Source organism: Caretta caretta, chromosome 8 (assembly GCF_965140235.1).
Source record: "Caretta caretta isolate rCarCar2 chromosome 8, rCarCar1.hap1, whole genome shotgun sequence".
In the NCBI taxonomy this organism is placed as follows: domain Eukaryota; kingdom Metazoa; phylum Chordata; order Testudines; family Cheloniidae; genus Caretta; species Caretta caretta.
Window position 1 is genome coordinate 37,021,747 of NC_134213.1, and position 22,159 is coordinate 37,043,905.

The following is a 22,159-nucleotide window of genomic DNA, read 5'->3' on the forward strand; positions in this document are numbered from 1 at the left end:
ATGTCTGTGTAGCAAACACAGCACATGTCCACATGGAAAGGGATATGAGGAATGTACTTGTGAGGATGCTCCTGCAGCACTTACATGGCCTCACCACTAGAGGGTGACAGAGAGCCATGCTGCATTGGCATGAGTCACATCCTGATGTATTTTTAGGACTCACTGCAGGCCCCAGATACAAGGTTGGGTGCTCAGACAGAGTTAAGGGGGAGAGTCGTATCAGTAACTAAAGTGTTACAGGCCCCAGCGCCAGGGTCCCATCTGCATGCAGGAGGCATCTCAGCCTGGGTGTGAGCTCAGCCGGAGAGCGCAGCTGTCTGTCCCCTGCGGGGATCCGGAGCAGGCACTGGCCTGCCCGGTCATGACCCTCATGGAAACACTGAACTCCAGCCCTTCCCCCCAGTCCAGTGGCGGTCTCCTGTGCACTGAGAGCAGGGGGAGTCAATGTGGTGATAGATCCTGAGTCCCATCAGAACTGTGCTGGGCTTGTTTTCTGCTACTGCTAATTTCTCTCTGCCTGTTGCATTGATCTGCCCAGTGTCTCCCATGGACTCAGACGTCATTTGGGTCCATCCCCTCCATGCTCCCCAGTCTCGATCTGCCAGTTCTTTGTGGAGGAACACAACTCTCTGCAGGGTGGGTGTTCCTGTTCCCAGGGGGGAGAGGAGAATTGTCTGCTGTGGCCGTGTGAGGCAGGGGCTCAGCAGAACACTAGAGGCCTCGGTCCATTCCCCAACCCCTCAACCCCAATTCTATGGAAGCCAGGAACCTCCTGCTCCCCCTGCACATCCCCTCCCAGCCAAACTCCTAGAGACACTCTTAGCAGGACCTATCTGTCAGCAAACTCCCAAAGACTGTCAAACCCTCTTCTCCCCTGAACCAGAGTGGGGAGAGGACACGGCTATTTTCTTCATAAACCTTCACTCTATTGTTTTTCTGGTTTCTCAGTACAGCTGTAGAATAACCCAGACCCCACGTGGCCACATGCCAGCCCAGGGAAATCTCAGGATCTGGGAAGAGCCCAGCTCCACCATTGTAGCTCTCAGCAACGGGACAAATTCTCGTGGTCTCCTGATGCAGGGATTTCCTTGCCCTCGGGTGTGTCTGTGACATAAGCCTGGGCATCCAGCCACTTTGCTCCCACTGCGCTGAGCTACTGAGCATCTCCTGGGAAGACAAGCCAGACAAGACAAGCCTCTCCCACTCTGGCGTGGCGCTGACCGCATCGCCCTCTTCACAGCTGGGCTTTGTGCTGAAGGGATGACCTCATGGTGCACAGCTGGGATGCTCTCCGTGCTTCTTCGCTTTGTCCCACAGTCAGGCAGTTTTTTACCTCCTCCACATCTTGATGAAAGTCCTTTGCTAGTGGATGGTGTGAGGCAGCCACTCCAACAGGCCTCACAATCAGGAGGTGTGGGGCAGAAATGTCTCTAATTTTCAGTCTCTCCTCTGTCAGGTTGGTTGCACAATCACTTATCTCTAGGTTTCCATTGCACATGGGGTCTCCTACTGTCTTCTCCCAGTTTGGGATCAGCGAGCTGCCAGTCTTGTATGGCTCTGCTTTGATTTCTGGATTTCACGGTGAGAATCTGCTAGTGGAAAGGTTCTGATTAGAGACTCGTAGCTGCTTTTGATTTGTGACCCTTTTCACTGGTTAATTTATTGTCCTTTTAGTTCTTTGAGTTGGGCTCACTTCTGAGATCTGTCTCTTGACTCTTCCCTGTCCCTCCTCTACTCTTATCTCTCCTTCCTCCACTCTACTCCTCTGCATTGAAGTCAGGCAGGGTCCTTCTCTTCCGTGCTACAGCAGGAGGCACACCAAGCACAGAGGAGAGACAGCATTACATGTTCAGTTGCTCTCAGGGGACAGAGCATGTGCAGTCTGGTCAGCACATATGAATGGTGTGGGGATGGAGCGTGCTCAGTGCAGTTGGAATCCTTCGAGAATTTAGGTGCTAGACTCTAGGAAACCACTACTGAGCATGTGTGAACTGTGATTTTCCCAGGACTTACAGAACTTGGGCCAACTTTGGCGGCTGGTAAAACACACCCGTTTCTGACACCAGGGCGACCCTCCCTGCCACATTTCAAGTCCCTGCTCCAAAGCAGAGAGCTTCTCAAGGAAACAGTTTTAAGAATTCTTAATATGGGCAAAACAAAGCGTTTCCCCCAACTTCGTTCTCAGATATGGCTGGAGCATTTTAGCTGAACCCTTCCAACAATCGTCAGCCTGAGGCAGGTGCCTGGCATGAAACATTTCAGCCCGATCCATTACAGTTTGCCCCACTTTAGAGCAGCTGAAATCCAGGTCTTATAATAGGAAGTGTCAGGCAACCTTACCTCTAAGCAGTGCTACCAGCCCCACCTCCAATCAGGGGACACCAAGAGAAGCCACTTGAAATGAGGAAACAGAGACAGCCCCATGTGCTGTCCCTACAGGCCACAAGCAAATGTTCTGTGGGGCACAGATTGGGAAGCACTGCTCTAGCACAATCCCCTGGGGCAGAAGCCCCATAACAGCTCCCACAAGCCGGGAAGGGGTAGAACACACCAGCAGAGGAACCAAGGTGATGGTGGCAAACATCCTGTTAGTGCCACTATATGGTTTGTGGGTTTCCATAGGCGGGATGAGCTAAATGGAAAGAAAAGTGCTGGGGGGAGGGCCGGGGAGGAGGGGCAGGTGTGGAGGGGAGCTGAGTGGAAGAGACTGTGGGTGTGTCTACACTGGAGCTGGTGGTATGATTTCCAGTGGGGGTAGGCACACCAGCGCTAGCTCTGATCTAACTAGCACACTAGGAACAGTAGCATAGCCACGGCAGGAGGCACTAGCCACCCAGAGGACATACAGGGGTCTTGGACAGGATTGTGCTTCTCGCCCCGTCGTGGCTACCCTTCTGTTTTTAGGTGCTAGCCATCAGCGCTAGTGAGGGTGTATCTGCAAGAAAATACACCCTCGACTCCGATGTAGCCGCACCGCCTGCGGCGGGGGGTGGGAGGGGGAGCCTGGATCAAACAGCCAGTCAGTATAGGCTAGAGAGAAAATTCAGATTTTGCTTGGACTGTCCAGGGGTCCCTCCCCAGCTGGCTGGAGTCTCTGGTTGCGGTAGCTGCTCTCTGCAGTTCTCCCCAAAGGCCTCAGGGTGGGCAGGAGGGAAGGCACCGGCTGGGTCCTCTAATGCCGTGGTTTCCAAACTACGGGTCGCGAGCCAGTACTGGGTCACGGAATGTAAGGCACTGAGTCGCGGCAGCTCTGGTCAGCACTGCCGACCGGGCGGTTAAAAGTCCCGTTGGCGGTGCTGCCCGGCTAAGGCAGGCTCGTCCCTACCTGTTCTGACATTCCACTGCGCCCTGGAAGTGACCAGCAGCAGGTCCGGCTCCTAGCCGGGGAGCTCACGGGGCTCTGCATGCTGCCCCAACCCCAAGCACTGTCTCCGCACTGCCATTGCCCAGTTCCTGGCCAACGGGAGTTGTGGGGGGACGGTGCCTGCGGGTGAAAGCCGCGTGGAGCCAGACTTGCTGCTGGTCGCTTCCAGGGTGCAACACGGTCCGCGGTGCCAGGACAGGCAGGACGCCAGCCTCTGTTGCCCCGCTGCTATGCCGCTGACTGGGAACTGCCTGAGGTAACCCCCCACCCCAATCCCCTGCCCCAGACCTGAGCCCCCCTGAAACAGGGAGCCCCTTCCTGCACCCCCAAACCCCTCATCCCCGGCTCTACCCCAGAGCCTTCACTCCACCCCAGAGCCCTGAGCCCCTCCTGTACCCCAATCCCCTGCCCCAGCCCTGAGCCCCCACCAAACCTAGAGCCCCCTCCTGCATCCCAAACCCCTCATCCCTGGCCCCATCCCACAGCCCTCACACCCGCACCCCAATCCTCTGCCCCAGCCCTGAGCCCCTCCCAAGCCCCAAACCCATCATCCCCAGCTCCACTGGGTCACGGGCATCAACAATTTTCTAAACTGGGTCGCCAGAAAAAAGTTTGAAAACCACTGCTCTAGTGCCATACGAGCATGTGTGTGTGTGTGTGGTGGGGTGTCTCCCAGGGACAGTTCTGGGTCTAGAGGGATGTTGCGGAAGGGATGGCCCCATGGCCCCTGCTTTAGCTGTTCCTGTGCCTAGCATGCCTAGTATAGGGGTGTGAGAGTCTTCTGTTTGGGGAGGCTCACACGTGAGTGCCAGAAACTCCCTAGAAGTTGGGGGGACACTGCTGCCTTGGACCGTGGCCCTGCTCCCGCTCGGCCTCGTCCCCTGAGGCCCCACCCACCACTTGATCCTCTCCGCCCCCTTCCCCAAGGCCCCGCCCACTCATTTCTCTCTGCCACTTCCCCCAAGATCCCACCCACCTGCTGCTCGCTCTCCTCTGCCTCCTCCCCTGATGTCCCCCATCCTACACTCGCTCCTCTCCACCTCCTTCCTGGAACATGGCAGGCCTATGCCCCCATCACCTTTTCCTGCCTTAGGCAAGTGACAGGAGAGGAGGAGACAGAGGAGCAAGCGGTGGAGGGGGGCCTCAGGGGAAAAGGCGGAGCACGGGTGGGGCCATGGTCTGGGCACTGGTGGCCACCCCCACTTCTATGGAGCTTCACTTTGGGCACTCCAAAGGTAGTGGCGGGCCAGCACGCCTCGAGAGGGGTGACCCATGCCACATCCACAGCATTTCCCCCCTACGTGGCTGGCCTTTTTGGGGGAGGTTTAGCCTCCCCTGGCCTCTTTTATGTGCTGCCCATGTGGCTGACTCTCAGTTAGCACCATCCCTAGGAGATGAAGCCTGCTTATCTGGGTTTAAGATTAAACTTGATCAGTTTATGGAGGAGATGACATGATTTTGGCAATTAATTGATCTTTAAATATTCATGGTAAATAGGTCCAATGGCCTGTGATGGGATGTTAGATGGGGTGGGATCTGAGTTACTACAGAGAATTCTTTCCTGGCTGGTGAATCTTGCCCATATGCTCAGGGTTCAGCTGATCGCCATATTTGGGGTCGGGAAGGAATTTTCCTCCAGGGCAGATTGGAAGAGGCCCTGGAGATTTTTCGCCTTCCTCTGTAGCATGGGGCACAGGTCACTTGCTGGAGGATTCTCTGCTTCTTGAAGTCTTTAAACCATGATTTGAGGACTTCAGTAGCTCAGACATAGGTGAGAGGTTTATCGCAGGAGTGTGTGGGTGAGATTCTGTGGCCTGCATTGTGCAGGAGGTCAGACTAGATGATCATAATGGTCCCTTCTGACCTTAATATCTATGAATCTATGAATCTATCCAACCACAGCCTGCTAGCCCCAGGCTCATGGGGAGGAGCCTTGCTGATAGCTGACATCCAGCACAGTCCACACCCTCATCCCCGACACTAATGACTGGGGAGCAGCTCCACTGTCTCACACCATCCACAGGCCGGAGCCCTCTGAAACCCGCTGTGAATGCTCAGGGAGACCCTGGCTTGGTGCCATGGTTTGGGGAGGGGAAGAGAAATGTCTGACAGTTCATCTCTTGTAGGCAATGTCTCCATGCTGACTGAGATGCTGCTCCCAGCTCCTGGCAGCACTGGGATGGTAAGGACCATTTTCTCCAGCCGCTGGGGTGAGGGGATGCTGAGGTCCTCGCAGGTGTGTTCTGGAGCACGGCTCCCTGTGCTTCTGGCGCAGTGCCAGCATCACTGGATGTCTGGCTCCCTCCCAGGACCAGACTGTCTCAGTGACTAGGCAGTAAAGTGATGGTGCTGGGCCAGGCCTTTTACCCAGGGACTCTGCATAGGGGACCCTGTCCCCCTTACATAGGGGGACCTGCATGTTTCATGGTGACCTTGTTTCCAGGTGGTGACCCTGGGCTCCAAGGACACTGGCGTCAGCCTCATAGAGGGGCACTTCCCTTCCGCTAGGAGGGGATGTTCCTTCCATAACTGCTTCTCCCTGCCTGCCCTCTGGGAACGGCCTGGCAGCTGCTCACCCATGGTGCCTCAATGACCTCAAAGAGCCGTGCACGTGGGCATGTGTCCACATGGCCCAGGAAGTAACACCGGATGAGCCCTGTTCAGGAGCAGGCCTGGGGTACAATCCCTCAAGGCTTGTCTACAAACACGTGGCTCAGTGAGCCCGGTGTGAGCAGGGGACGGACGGATGAACAGATACAGACAAGCAAATGGTCAGCACGAGCAGCAGCCTCTAACTTTCATCCGCACTAGCCAGTCCCAAGTGTGCTTTCCTCCCCCACCCGTGATTGCGCCACCAAGCTGCAGGGTAACTGGCCATCCTCAGCCAGTGCCACCCACCCGTCATCTACCAATGGTGCTGGCTTGGACTCTTCTGATCCCTTCTCTTTGGCCTGTGGGGTTTTCTTCTTGTCCAGCTGGCTGGCTCTCTTCTGCCTCTGAAATGTCTCTCTCTGTCTCCACAGCAGCAGGGTCTGGAGGCTGCAAACTGGTCCCTGCTGACCCGCACAGAGTGTTCGAGAGTGGGAGGCCACCTGGTGGGGAACAGCTGTAACTACATTCCTGACATCACCTTCATGGCCTTCATCCTCTTCTTGGGGACGTTCCTCTGCTCCATGACTCTCAAGAGCTTTAAAACCAGCCGCTATTTCCCCACAGCAGTGAGTGTTTCTCTTCCTGCCCCCTGCTCTGTCAGCATCGAGGGCATTGTGAGGAGGGTGCAGCTGTGTCTTCTTGTGCAAGGCTCTGTACATTTAGATGGCTTTGTGCAGACAGCTCCTGCTCCCCCTGCTGAGTGTAGGCACCTGCAGCTCTGCAGCTTCCTGCTGCGTTCTCTCCTGGCTGCGTGTATCTCACCCCAACACACATACAGGGCCTCCCCCAACAGGTCTCAGAGTGGTGGCACCAAGTGGGTAAGCAGCATTATCCCTATTTTACAGACTGGGAAACTGAGGCTCAGAGAGACTGAGGCCAACATTCCCAAATGTGCTTACTGCCTGCGGGCGCCCAACAGAACACTGCTGGCAGTTCAAGCTGGACACCTAGCAAAGGAGGCACCCAAAATCAGTGGCCTCTTTTGAAAATGTCGGCCAAGGCCACAGAGGTCGAGGAAGGGGAGCTGTGAATAGAACTCAGGGCCCCAATTCTGAATGGGGGCCAACACCGCTGCAAAGGACAGTGGGGAGCCCTCCTCAGTAACACTGGGCTTCCCAGCTCCCACCAGACAAGAAAGAAGTGCTATTTAGCCTTCCCTGGGTTCCTCTTTGGGGTTGGGGCCTCAGTTTCACCTTCATCCTGCCCAAGAGGAATTTAGTGCATCCACCAGAATTATTTGTCCTTAATCAAAGCTAGCGGCTTCCCCTGGTGGTGTGGTATACTGGGCACGCATGGGATACTGGCTTTATAAGGAAAGGCAGAGAGCCTGGGCCTTGCTGCTCACGAGCCACCAGACTTTATTCCACACTCTCCATAAATAACCTTCCGCAGCTTCCTAGTGAGCCTTCTGCGGGGTCATAGCCCAGCAGTCTGTCCTATGCTGCCAATTACTATCATCAGAACTAGCAGCAGGGGGCATTCAAAACACTTATTACCTCATCTCCCGCATTCCCTCCATCCGAGTGCAGGGGGGTCACCAAGATCTCTTATGAGAACATAAGCAAGTGCTGGCTTCCTTGTGTGATGTCTCTTGCTTTACACTGTGGGGTGCTCCTGGAGGACAGGGCCAGGGGTATCTCTGGGATGTGCAGATTGCCCCCCGAGTGCACAACAATTAAGCATGCATAAAGCACAGCATGGCCCAGTCTGGGTCCCAGATAGCAAGTGGGACACCTTTTTCCCTGGGGACGGAGGGCTGTAGTTGCATATATAAGACAAAGCCCCTAACAGCAGGACAGTCCCGGTAATATTGGGACGTCTGGTCGCCCTACCTGGGGGCGTCTGCTAAAGCCCTCCCAATGGCTTTCTTTGCTCCCTTAGCTGAGAAAGCTAGTAAGCGACTTCTCCATCATCCTGGCCATCCTCATCTTCTGCGGGATTGATGCCATTCTGGGGCTAGAGACCCCCAAGCTCATCGTCCCCAGCGAGTTCAAGGTGAGAACTGACTGGGTAATGGGTGGGGGAAAACAGAGGAACTGCTGGGAAGGGGACCTCATGGATGCCTGGGGAGAAGTGATGGAATGTGGGGAGCTGGGATGATATATACAGGCAGTGATAATGGATTTGTGGGGAAGGAACTGTACATGGGGCACCCATGTTAGATTCTGATGCAAACTATGCATCAGGTATGGAGGCTTTTTGCAGAGCCCATAAAGACAGGGCTGCCTGGGTGCATCTTCTCTGCCAGTTCAGGGATGCAGCCTGTGGCAGGTCCCAGCATGCAAAGGGTCATCCAGGTCCCAGTGGCCAGCCTGCAGTGCAAGCTGGGAACTGCATTCTCTAAAGGCCTCACCCCCACATTGACAGTGGAGATGGCTGCACTCTGCTCTGCTCCACGCAGATCAGATGTAGCCCTTGGTTTCCCATGATGTTGCCTCTCATCCCTTGGGTAGGCGAGATTTGCAAGCCCTTGCTCCTGTGAGAGCCCTCCCCGTTTCTCTCTGGGCCAGAGCTGGAGGGTGTATTCCTGGATCACAGCCCCAAGGCTGACACAGGGGATCCACAGCAAAGCTGCTCAGTAGGCTGTCCATAGACCCACTGAGCAGTTAATTAGTCCTACGTTGCTTTGAGTTGGCCTGTTCTTGCTGCAAAGGATACATCATTCCTGCCGCTGCTCAACCCCAGGCGCTGGAAGTGCTGCAGGGCTCATGTTATCTGGAGACTGGATGGCTCAGGCAATGGTGCCCACAGGCAAAGGCGAGTGATGCAGCTGCCTGGGGTCCCATGTTGTCCCTCACTATATCCCTGCCTGCCAGCCAGAGCCACAGCCCATATCCCTCATCCCTGTTCTCCTCAGTGTCCAGGCATTGTTATAATGGGCCCCCAGCCTCGGGCCAGCCCTGGGCTCAGACGACTGGTAATGAAATACAAGGCGTTCCCCTTCATACAGCCTCGCAGCTTCGCACCCAGCTGGAATCAGAGCAGCTGGAAGCTGTTACCCTCTGATCACGGTGATCTGATCCTGATATGAGCTGAGTCCCTCAGTCCAGCATCTAGTGAGCCATCCACCCTACAAACTCCTCCATTGCAACTGGCACATGCAGGCCCCCTTGTTGGAAGCTTCAGCAGAGAATCCTGCATGGGCCATGGAGAGTGAGGCCCCTAGCGAGACTGTGGGTGGTGGTGAGTGTGGTCCCCTTCCCCCGCCAGCCCTGCTGCTGGCCCCACTCTCTGGATCTAGGGCACCACCCCATTCACTGTAAAAGAAAGGGATTCCATGCTGCCCAGTTGGGTGCTGCTCTGGGCCTGCCCCCTCTGCTCCAAGGTTTGGATGGGCCCTTGCAGGACCAGCTGCTATAAGGCCTGCCCATCTAATTCCCTGTACCCCACAGTCTTGTCCCATCTCCTTCAGCACTAGAACTAGAGCAGGACAAAGGAGCCCTTGAACCTGCTCAGGCCAGGAGCCAACATGCTAACAGGGGTGGACAGCTTGTTGAGACGCCCCTGCAGAGCTTGCAAACTGCCTGGGAATCCGAGGAAGCCCTCGGAGCATAAGGAGGAGCTCTGAAGGAAGGGGAGACTTTTGCTTGAACTCCCCTCCCAGAGGGCCGGTTCAGACGGGTACCCCGCAGACTGGGAGTGTAGGTAGTAAGGGATCCACTGTCCCAAGGCCCCATGCTCTGAGGCCAGAAACCTTCTCCAGAATTTTCCAACCCATCACGGAGGCCACAAAGAAAGCAAGGGAACAAGAAATGGAATCTGGGAACTTCTCCTGGAGAGACCGTGCCTTTCCAGGCTGCTAACTCAGTGCCCCATTCTGAGTCACAGCATCAGCTCCACCTGGGTGGCGCAGGAATAGGGGCCAGGTTGACAGCCCTGGGGACTGACCTCATTGAGTTAGCCATGGAACAAATGGACAACGGTAGGGCAAGCACCCTCCAGGTGCCAGCGTGCCCCACCCTGCCCAATCCTGGGCCTGCCGAGCCAGTCCAACCAGGGGGCAATCAGGGAAAGCTGCCATGGTGGTGTCATGACACGAAGAGCTCTCCACTTACAACAGCACTGAAAAGTCCATCTAAGTTACAGGCCACCAGATGATAATGGCTTTCTATGGCCTCTCCCTTTCCCTCCTTCCCTCGCCTGGCCAGTCTATGGCAACCCTTCTCTTTCAAGGCCGGCTTCTCCACACTGCCCCAGAGGTGACACGCAGACCCACTCCTCAGTTCCCCACTGGTTGTTCAAACCTCATTGTGCAAGCCAGAGCCATGGGGCTCCGTAACCCCTCAGCTCTCCAGCCCTCCACCCCAACCGTGCAGATGGGAATGTGCGGGGCTGCGTCCCACCTCGTGCGTTCTCCCACATTCAAGTCAGCTCTTGAGAGCTGGGGTAGGGAACAAATCCAGAACGTGCAATGCTGTGGAGCAGGGAGAATTTTGCCCACACCCCTGGAGTAACTCCACTGAGTCCCCTGGGCTGACACCCAAGATCAATCTGGCCTGTGGGTTTTCCATCCAGCTCTTTCCCTTTCAGCACTCTCTGCAGTTGCAGGGCCAAGAGGGATCTGCAGAAAACTCAGGGACTGTGGGATTTTATAGCCCCTTAACGTGACACACACACACACACATCCAACTCTGCAGAGTGACTTCCTTTTGGAGCTGTTCTTAGGAAGGAGGAGGGGGGAAGCTCCAGCCAATCCCTTGATCTATAAATAACCTCAGCTTAGCAACTGGACCCAACTAAACAGTCATGTAATCATGCAAATGATGCCACAGCACGCAGCAAAGCAGGAGACACCAGCTCAAGTCTGGGCTTGGGTTCCCTCCCCCCACCCCAGGCCTGGGTGTGGAAAGGAATTAGCAGAGGCTGCAGAGCTAGCATGCAGGCTCCATGGAGGCCCATAGCTCCCTGTCAGGCGGATTGTGCATCAGGTTAATGAGGGAGCCACTTGCCCATTCTCCAAGCTGAAGGCAAAGTGCCACCTGGCAAATGTGGGGGAAATGCCAGGGCTGAAAGGGGCAGGGCAAGGCACCCTGGCCTGAGCAGGGTGGCTGCTGTGACATGTTTTGGCTGAAGGCCAGGATGTATTAGGACATCTGTAATGATTAGGGCCCCTGGCAGCTTCCCTCCATAGATCTCAAAAGCTATTTCTTAATTAAAGCACACGCAGCACCCCTGAGGCCAGAAGGTCCTATTATCCCCATTTTAGAGATGCTTTAACTGTGGAATTACACGATTTGCCTACGATCGTATTTTGTCAGTGGAAGAGCTGGGAATGGAGAACGGGAGATGTCGCCCACACTCCTGCTCTAACCGCTGTCCCACGCTGCTCTCTATACATGCATATCTTTAAAGCACTGGGTCTTTTCGCATTCATCATCTTTTTCTGGATTCTCCATATCTACCTTCTTACCATGGATATAGGGCTCGATTGCATTTGCCCTACTGGGCCTGGTTTTCAGACCCTAGGGAGACATGTAGAAATGTGAGCACAAATTTGTGCCTGATTTGTACCTGTACTGGTGTAGGCACCTGCATGGATCTGGATTTGCGTGAACACACAGCCAGGCAGACATCTCCACTACATGGACAGCCCATGGGCTGTGAAAACTGGGCCCACAAAGGCTGCCGTGAAACTAGTGTTACCAGCGCTCACAATTGCAAATTTAGTATTTTTCTTCAAACCCAAGCTCCTGGAGTCATGTGAATAAGGGACAATCCCAGCTTTCATTTTAAAAAATAAGTGTTGCTAGCCCTCGTGGTAGCAAAGAAAAGCTTGAAAATGTGACTCAAAAGTTTTAAATCCAGCAGGCAAAGAAAAAGACCCTTCCCCCTTTTTATTATTTTCTAAAAGTCTCATGATTTTAAATCAATTTTTGTGGGCCTGACTCACGATTTCTGAATGTTGGGTTGGTACCAATGTGAAACCATGGCCTGGATCCCTCCCCATGTGCCATGCAACAGGAGCAGGTGACTGCAGAGGACTGGCCCCACCTCCCGGGGCAGGACTGATGCCCTTGCACAACAACAGGGAAGAGTGGTGGTTGGTTAACGTTAATCAGCTGGAGCATGGCCTGGAGTGAGCACAGATGGGGCTGTTCACAAGCATCCAGGGCTTGGTTCAGGGCTTGCTTACTGCCTCTCGGGGCTTGGCCACTGCCATGGTGCAGAGCACAGATCACCATTCCAGTTAGTCAGGAGAAGCATTTTCCCTCAGGTGCAACATTGCACAATGGCCAGGGGGAGGGGAGTGAGGGTTCCCTTTGCTCTGAAGCATCCTGTGTTGACCATTGCTGGAGACCTAGTGGAGAGCCGTCTGGGCCAGTAATCTGACCTGCCCAGCCCAGCCCAGCCCAGCCCACCCCACCCCAATGTTGCCCAAAGCACTTTTTGCCCATCAGTAAGTGCAGTGCAGGGTGCTAGCCCTGTAATGTACAATCTGACCTCTTGCACTCCCCGTGCAGCCCACGAACTCCCAGCGAGGCTGGGTCGTGTTTCCCTTGGGAGTGAACCCTTGGTGGGTTTGCCTGGTCTCCACAGTGCCTGCCGTTCTGGTCATCATCCTCATCTTCATGGACCAGCAAATCACCGCTGTCATCCTCAACCGCAAAGAATACAGGCTCCAGGTCAGTGCGGGGCAGGCCAGCCAGGGCATGGCGGGAGGCTGGCGGTGCTGGGGATCTGGGATCTGGGTATAGTGGGAGGCTGGCAATGCGGGGCAGGCCAGCCGGGGCATGGCGGGAGGCTGGTGGTGCTGGGGAACTGGGTATAGTGGGAGCCTGGCAGTGCCAGGCAGGCCGGCCTGGGCATGGCGGGAGGCTGGCAGTGCTGAGGATCTGGGTATAGTGGGAGGCTGGCAGTGCCAGGCAGGCCAGCCTGGGCATGGTGGGAGGGTGGCAGTGCTGATGATCTGGGTACAGTGGGAGGCTGGCAGTGCGGGGCAGGATGGCCTAGGGATGGCGGGAGGCTGGCAGTCCTGGGGATTTGGGCATGGCGGGAGGCTGGTAGTGCTGAGGATCTGGGTACAGGGGGAGGCTGGCAGTTCGGGGCAAGATGGCCCAGGCATAGTGGGAGGCTGGCAGTGTGGGGCAGGACGGCCTGGGGATGGCAGGAGGCTGGCAGTATGGGCAGGCTGGCCTGGGCATGGCGGGTGGCTGGCAGCATGGGGCAGGCCAACCTGGGGATGGGAGGATGGGCTGTTTTAGAGGGAATCACACAGGTTTGTGCAGCTGCCCTGTTCAACACCTTGTGGGTTTCCTTTATTCCAAGGAAACCGTCATGTCTGCCCAGAAATTGGGAGCCGGTAGGTTAAATCCCATCTGTTCTAGGGGCTCTGAGGGGCGGGGCTAAAGTTGCCAACTTTCTAATTACACAAACCCAAACACCCTTTCCCTGCCCCCTTCCCCGCCCCGTCCCAAGGTCCTGACCCTTGTCTAGCCCTTTCTCCGAGGCTCCGCACCCCACTCACTCCATCCCCCCTCCCTCTGTTGCTTGCTCTTCCCCAACCCTCACTTGCTCATTTTCACGAGGCTGGTGCAGGGGGTTGGGGTCCAGGAAGGGGTGAGGGTGTCAGCTGGGGGTGTGGGCTCTGAGGTGGGGCTGCGGATGAGGAGTTTTGGGTGAAGGAGGGGGCTCCTGGCTGTGGGCTGGGGCCGAGGGCTTCAGAGTGTGGGAGGGGGCTCCAGGCTGAGGCAGGGGTTTGCAGTGTGGGAAGGGGTATGGGCTCTGGGCTGGGGGTGCAAGCTCCGGGGTGGGGCCAGAAATGAGGGATTCAGGGTGCGGGAGGGAGATCTGCGCTGGGGAAGGAGGCTGGGGTGCAGGAGTGGGTGAGGGCTCCGGCTGGGGGTGTGAGCTCTGGGGTGGAGTCAGGAATGAGGGATTTGCGGTGCTGGAGGGGGCTCCAGGCTGGGGCCGAGGGGTTAGGCATACAGGAGAGGGTTACAAGCTGGGGCAGGTGGTTGGGGTGTGGGAGGGGTTTCAGGGTGTGGGCTCCGGGCGGCGCTCACCTCGGGTGGCTCCCTGGAAGTGGTGACATGTCCCTTGGCCCCTACACAGAGGCATGGCCAGATGGCTCTCCGCACTGCCTCTGCCCACAGGAATTGCCCCCGCAGCTCCCATTGGCCGCCGTTCTCGGCCAACGGGAACTGCAGAGTCAGCGTTCAGGGCGGGGCGGGGCAGCGCACGGAGCCCCTGTGGCTGCCCCTAAATGTAGGAGCCAAGGGGAGCTGTGTGGAGCCGGGTAGGGAGCCTGCCAGTCCCACGCCAACTGGACTTTTAACGGCCTGGTCAGCAGTGCTGATGGGAGCCGCTAGGGTCCCTTTTCAACCGGGCATTCCAGTCGAAAACCAGACACCTCATTACCCTACGTGGGGCTCCCTGCAGGCTCTGATCTGGAACCCTGCCCTAATGCATGGAGGGCAGGGCTGGGGAGGCATTGGGTGCAGGGCCCCTGCTCTAGGCTAGTCTCCCAAGCATTGGTGTCCAATGCAGTGTGAAGGGCTGGATTGTCATGGGGTCACCATCCCTGGTTAAAGCATATCAGACAGGAAAGGCTGATCATGCCAGCTGTCCATGTTAACAGGAGATGCAGCTTGCTGGCATTGTGTAGTGAGGCACAGTGAGGTCTGTCTCTGAATGGAGTTCTGCTCCAGTGAGCCAGGCCCCAGAAGGGGGATGAGTGCCTGCGGAGCTGGGGAGGGGCATGTTGCAGCTGCTCCCCAGCCCAGTTTCTATCAGCGTGAAGAATCAGGACTAATGCAAAACCAAATCCAAACTGGAGGCTGTCTGTGGGCTGGTGAAGGGCTCTTCCTGGGGAGTGCTGGGCCCCGCATGCGTGTCCCTGCATTTGGGGTCATGGGGACATTTGAAAACAAAGGTATTATTTAAAATCAATGCACTGGGAGGGGGGCCGCTTTCTTCCCCTTCCCCTTCTCAGAAGGGAGGGAGCCAGGAATTCTCCCAGCTAATTGCCTGGCAGAGGCTCTCAGCCACTCAGGGACTGATCCTGTGAAGAGCTGAGAGCCTCTGGCAAGGTGCTGAGTACCCTCCGTTGGCCCTGAAGTCACTGGGAGATGAGGGCACTCAGCACTTCCCAAGATTAAGCCCTTAGCTTGGGCCACGACAAAGCCCCTAAATCCACAGGGGCCTCTAAACACAGTGCTCTCCGCATGACATCCCTCTGAGCCCTGGGACCCCTGGCAAAGCAAGGGCCAGGTCCTCCCATCACCCAGGGAAACAAGGGCTTCCCCAGAGCCTTTCATGCTAGGATCTCAGCCCGTTTCTCCAACGCCAGGCAGCATTGTCAGCTCCATTTTACAGCTGGGAAAAGTGAGGCCCAGAGAGACTAGTGACTTGCCCAGAGTTACACAGTGAATCAGTCAGGACTAAATGCCCAGTCTCCTTTCTCCCAGTGTCTTGATCTAACCACTAGGCCACACTGCCTCCCTTCAGCCGATGCCAGCAAGGGACCTTTCCTTTGTGCTCCTCCCCTAGTCTCCCTGGCTCAGCTGCCTGTCTGTCCCTAGCATCCTGTGGCATCATTTGCCACAGGCACTGACGTCCCAGCTGCACGTACTAGCAGGAATCTCTCTGGATGAGAGAGTGCAGCTTTCTCTCTGACACTGCCATGCCGCTTGGCCCCTGGCCGTCAGGGCGCCTTACCCAGGGCTGGGCCCTGCTGGCACTTGTTTTTCTCATGAGGCGTACTGAGGTTTTCCCTAACCTGCTCGCACAGGCACAAACTCAGAGCCAAGGATGAAGCCTTCTCCAATCACCAGACCTTGCGCTAAGACAAACAGGTTCACTGGGCCTGGGAACACACCTGGTTTTGTTCGGCTGAGCTGGGATTGTGACTGATCCAATTGCTCTTGCTGTGCTTGTTCACCTCCCTGATGCATATCAGCTGCCCTCCGAAGGCATCTCCTAAGAGTTACCAGCAGGAAGATACCCAGTCTCGTTCCTCCCTGGAGCAAACCCCTGCACCAGCTGTTGTGTTAGTCTGACTTCCCTGCCTGCTTCTGAAGGCTGGATAGAAATGGCCAGCTTAGCTTAGAGAAGGAGAAATGAGCTGCAGTGCTAGAGCTAGGTGCAAGCAGCCCTTAGTAAACAAGCCCTGCTGCATTCGGCAGGAAGCCTCCAGAGGCCATGGTTCAGGCTAGACTCACCCCCTAGAGCCAGATGAATGGTGGCAGAAACGGATTTGGGAATAACTTGGCAGAAAAAACACTGTGCTCAGTTCCCTGTGATTCCTGGGGTCAGAGCGTAGTGTTGTTCTTTGGGGATGTCTCCATGTGGATTCCATAGAATCATAGAATCATAGAATATAAGGGTTGGAAGGGACCCCAGAAGGTCATCTAGTCCAACCCCCTGCTCAAAGCAGGACCAATTCCCAGTTAAATCATCCCAGCCAGGGCTTTGTCAAGCCTGACCTTAAAAACCTCTAAGGAAGGAGATTCTACCACCTCCCTAGGTAACGCATTCCAGTGTTTCACCACCCTCTTAGTGAAAAAGTTTTTCCTAATATCCAATCTAAACCTCCCCCACTGCAGCTTGAGACCATTACTCCTCGTTCTGTCATCTGATACCATTGAGAACAGTCTAGAGCCATCCTCTTTGGAACCCCCTTTCAGGTAGTTGAAAGCAGCTATCAAATCCCCCCTCATTCTTCTCTTCTGCAGGCTAAACAATCCCAGCTCCCTCAGCCTCTCCTCATAAGTCATGTGTTCTAGACCCCTAATCATTTTTGTTGCCCTTCGCTGGACTCTCTCCAATTTATCCACATCCTTCTTGAAGTGTGGGGCCCAAAACTGGACACAGTACTCCAGATGAGGCCTCACCAATGTCGAATAGAGGGGAACAATCACGTCCCTCGATCTGCTCGCTATGCCCCTACTTATACATCCCAAAATGCCATTGGCCTTCTTGGCAACAAGGGCACACTGCTGACTCATATCCAGCTTCTCGTCCACTGTCACCCCTAGGTCCTTTTCCGCAGAACTGCTGCCTAGCCATTCGGTCCCTAGTCTGTAGCTGTGTATTGGGTTCTTCCGTCCTAAGTGCAGGACCCTGCACTTATCCTTATTGAACCTCATCAGATTTCTTTTGGCCCAATCCTCCAATTTGTCTAGGTCCTTCTGTATCCTATCCCTCCCCTCCAGCGTATCTACCACTCCTCCCAGTTTAGTATCATCCGCAAATTTGCTGAGAGTACAATCCACACCATCCTCCAGATCATTTATGAAGATATTGAACAAAACCGGCCCCAGGACCGACCCTTGGGGCACTCCACTTGATACCGGCTGCCAACTAGACATGGAGCCATTGATAACTACCCGTTGAGCCCGACAATCTAGCCAACTTTCTATCCACCTTATAGTCCATTCATCCAGCCCATACTTCCTTAACTTGCTGACAAGAATACTGTGGGAGACCGTGTCAAAAGCTTTGCTAAAGTCAAGAAACAATACATCCACTGCTTTCCCTTCATCCACAGAACCAGTAATCTCATCATAGAAGGCGATTAGATTAGTCAGGCATGACCTTCCCTTGGTGAATCCATGCTGGCTGTTCCTGATCACTTTCCTCTCATGCAAGTGCTTCAGGATTGATTCTTTGAGGACCTGCTCCATGATTTTTCCAGGGACTGAAGTGAGGCTGACTGGCCTGTAGTTCCCAGGATCCTCCTTCTTCCCTTTTTTAAAGATTGGCACTACATTAGCCTTTTTCCAGTCATCCGGGACTTCCCCGGTTCGCCATGAGTTTTCAAAGATAATGGCCAATGGCTCTGCAATCACAGCCGCCAGTTCCTTCAGCACTCTCGGATGCAACTCGTCCGGCCCCATGGACTTCTACACTGTGCACGTGCTTCGTGCATGTGAGACTGGAGTCTGGATAGCAGTGTCTCTTGGGGCGCACCTGTGCTGCGCATGTCCTCCCACCCCCTGCCAGCTGACAGAATACCATCACCATCCTTCAGTTCCCGCTTACAGCCCATGGCAGCAAGATGGAACCAAACCTGCGGCCCCTTCACGCTCGTTTGTCGCACAGTGACTTAGGGTTCATTCCCTTAGAATGACATTCTTTTCTTTTCTTCCTCAAACTTTTGGGGTTTTTTTAAATTCCTATTATTGTTTTGCCCCACCCCCCCACACCCCACTACCACCTTATATGGTGGACTTAAAGTCTGCCAGTCCTGGGATGGTCCCATTCCTGGCCCTGCCAGGCAGAACTGCTGTTTATTTTGTTTAGGCGAGAGCCCCCCGCACCTGACCATGGCTCTATCTGCTGGTCCTTCTTGCCAAGAAGGAGAAACACCCAGGAGACATGAGACTAAAACCTTTTCTTCTGGAGCAGTCTAGGAGGGGCACTTTGGACCCAGCAGAACTAACATCCAGCTCCAAGTCAGGCCCTTTCACTTCAAAATCCACGTCATCAGTGCCCCTGTCAGCCAGGCTGTGACTCCTAAAGCCAGCACCAGTGTTTATACCCCCGCCTTGAGGTGGAAGCCCTTCAGATTCTAATCTCAGACCAGACAGGGAGCACCCACATACTTCCAGTAACAACCTGCTGATTATTCTCCAAGAAAGGAACCCAGGTTCTCTCAAAGGAAACGACCTGCTTACAGACTTTTTACAGGCTCAAGACTGGTTTGTGGTTCTCGAACTCCAGGATGCAAATTTCTGTATCAGGATCCATCTGACCCATAAAAAGGTCACATTTCACAGTAGGGCCCAACCACTATCAATACCATGTCGTTAACAGCGAGAGTCTTCACAAAATGCTTGGCTGTGGTGGCCACAGATGTAAGGAGACAAGGCGTTCTTGTCTATCCATATCTAGATAATTGGCTGATCAAAGGCAGGTCTCATCAGGATGTTACCACAACCCTAAACATAGATTTTGACCTGTTCAGAGAGTTGGACATGATAGTAAACTACAAAAAGTAATCACTCAACCCTTCACAGGGGATAGAGTTCATAGGCGCTCTCATCTATTCAAATTAGCAAAGGCCTATCTTCCAGAAGAAAGATTTCAGTCTATATAGGCAATATCCAACATCAAGTTACATCCGTCAATTACACTGAGAAGCTGTCTCAAACTTTTAGGCCACATGTCATTTTTTACAGGTGACACCACTAGCCCAACTTCACCTATCCCTGTTACAGGACTGGCTGAGATCAGTGTGTCCCTATGAGACATCAAATGGACATGCATATCATGATCCCAGCTCATATCTTGCCTTTGCTAGGATGATGGACAGACTCACAGAATGTGTGAAGAAGAGTACCATACTCCGCCTCTCCTCCTCCAAAGACACTGATCAGAGACACATCGGAAACAGGGTGGGGTGCTCACTGGAACCATCTCCAAATACAGGGAATGTGGTTGCAGCAAGAGATGGGACTGCATATAAACCTCTTGGAACGCAGGACAATCAGGTTAACCTGCAAAGCGTTCCTGCCAGCCTTAAGGAATTCCAGCACACAGAACCCAACAGACAGCACATTTGCAATATATTATCTAAACAAGAGGGAAGTTGCCCATTCCTCACCCCTGTGCCAAGAGGCACTCAACCTATGGACTTGGTGTTGACTTCCTAAGATAACTCCAGTTGCTCTTATCTCCCACCAGCCAACAGCAAATTGGGGACAGATTGTCTGCTGAGACAATCATGGTCTCTGAAGAGCACCATCCTCAGACTGAGATTTCACCAGTGGGGAAATTCCACCAAAGAAAACATGATGTGTCCAGTCTTTTGCTCCAGAGTAGGCATGAGCCCAGGCGGCATGCAAGACACTGAATCCAGGTGTCATGTATGCATTTCAACCCCTCCCTCTGATACCCAGGGGGATAGGGAAAATCAGACATGATGCAGCTACACCAATCCTGATTGGCCGAGGCAGTTCTGGCTGATAACTCGCCTCTGAATGTCAACTCGGCCTCCAAAGGCACTTCCAGATGGTCCAGACATAATATCACAAAGATGAGATCAAATTCTTCACCCAGACCCAAACTCATTACACCTGATGGCCCAGATGCTGGCTGGCAAAGTGCTACTGACTGTTCCCTACAGGTATGAGAAGTCCTACTGCACAGCAGGAAGCCCTCCACAAGGAAAACCTGCTCCTCAAAGTGGAGAAGGCTTTCAGTTTGGGCAGCCCAGCACAAACTTGATGCATTGGAGACCCCTGTTCCCAAGATGTTTGATTATGTCCTGCACCTGAAATTTTCTGGACTCTCATTCAGTTCAATGAAGGTCCATTTCGCAGTGATTTTGCCATGCCATCCTCTCTTCCAGTGAAGCCCAGTATTCTCCCATCCTGCTGTTTCTAGGTTTTTGAAAGGGTTGCTTCACACTTATCCACCAATCAGAGAGCTCCAGCTTACCTGGGATCTCCATATTGTCCTTTCCGCCCCATATTTGAGCCTTTTTCTGAAAGCTCTCTACACTACCATATTCTCAGGAAGGCCATAACATTAGCATGTGAGCCCTGAGCTCTTGTCGCTCACCCAACTTCCACACATTCCACAGAGATATGGTGGTGGTGAGCCCTCATCCCAAATTTATTCCCAAAGATGGCTTGGACTTTGAGTTAGCTCAATCTATTCATTTTCCTTCCCCCACCCAAGCTCCGCTGCTTCCTCGGAGAGAAAAAACTTCAGACCTTGGATGTCTCAAGGGCTTTGCTATATTGCCTGGATAGGCCGAAGGGCTTTGTCCTGTCTCCCCTGTTGTGCTTCTGAAGCCATTTCTTCCAAGAGAGTGTCTACGTGGATCACCCAGTGCAATTCAGTCTGCTCTCACATGATCGAGGGGATATTCCTCTGGGTATCAAAGCTCATTCACCAGAGCTTAGGCTGCCTCTTCTGTGAATTTCAGCAACATCCCCATACCTGAGATCTTCAAGGCAGCCATGCAGAGTCATCCCCCCTCACTTTCATTAAACATGATGGCCCTCAGCGTGGCTGCGAGATAGGAAGGCAGTTTTGGGAGGGCCACTGGGACTCCTCAACACCACCTTCTAGATGAGGTCTGCTTGCTAGTCCCCCAAAGTGGGATTCAAAAAGACAAGCAGTCGAAAATGAGGGAACAGTTATTTACGTGGCGGTAAGTGTGTTTCATTGAGATGTTCTGTCTGTGTGAATCCCGCAAAACCTTCCATTCCCTGCTTGTTTCTTTACCTGGAAGGCTGAGTTAGAGAGGGAGGAGAGGGATGGTTGCAGTTGATCTGCCCTTGGGTGGGCAGGGCATGAGGACGTGCAAGATGCAGGTTCAGCCCAGCAGACTTTACTGTTCCAAGATTCCAATCTCTTGCGCAGGAGGCACATGTGGGATCCACACAGATAAAACATCCCAAAGAAGCACAGTTACCATGAGGTGTGTAATTATTCTTTATCCTCGAGGAGTCAGGCTGCTGCTGGGTAGCTGTGAAAATGTTACAAAATCCCTGATTTTAGCATGAATGATTTTTCGTCTGTAAATTTGTAGTGGAGAGCACATTATGTGTGATTCATTATCCCCCTGTTCAGTACATCCAGGCAGGATCAGGGAAAAAATGTGACTTAAGCAACCAACCCCACCCCACTAATATAGTGACTAGAGCAAAGGAGGTGAACAGTTTCTGAACAATCCATGCTTTATGGATGATTGTTCCACAGCAAATCCTACTGAAGAATGAATACATTTGCATTATATTGGGATTTGATCACAGATGACAGGCTAACCAGAAAGAGGACTAGGTACATAAATAGACCATATCAGCTCAAGTCTCTGCAGTGACTATGGTCATCGCTCTAGAATGCTAGTATTTTTATTTAAAAGCCCTTGTAGTTTTCAGACAGATCAATGAACAGAAACAAAAATGAACCAGAAACCATGTAGAGAAATAGACCATCCATGAATAGTCCCAACAGACAGTGTTAATAGCGGCTACCTTGTTGTGTAGAGACACTGGTCCCTGGAATGTAGGGTACACATGCACGCTGACTGGATCAGAGATTGGAACTCATCCTACACCTCAAGCCAATCAGGAACTAACAGGATCCTGACTGTACACATTTTCTTTTGTTTTCGTTGAATTACTGAGAGCCAGCTGGCTTGGGGGTGGGGGGACGGATTGTTTAATTATTTCCCTGTAGGTTAACAAC

At 53.8% G+C, this 22,159-nt stretch overlaps 1 protein-coding gene across 1 annotated transcript in view; it reads left to right on the forward strand.

Moving 5' to 3' along the window:
• SLC4A9 (solute carrier family 4 member 9) overlaps nt 1-22,159 on the forward strand; it is a 53,483-nt gene that overhangs the window by 17,804 nt on the left and 13,520 nt on the right. The window contains exons 12-15 of the mRNA XM_075131951.1: nt 5,491-5,546; nt 6,388-6,582; nt 7,898-8,011; nt 12,478-12,639. Coding sequence (XP_074988052.1) covers nt 5,491-5,546; nt 6,388-6,582; nt 7,898-8,011; nt 12,478-12,639 — 527 coding nt within the window. The remainder of the gene's footprint in view (nt 1-5,490; nt 5,547-6,387; nt 6,583-7,897; nt 8,012-12,477; nt 12,640-22,159) is intronic.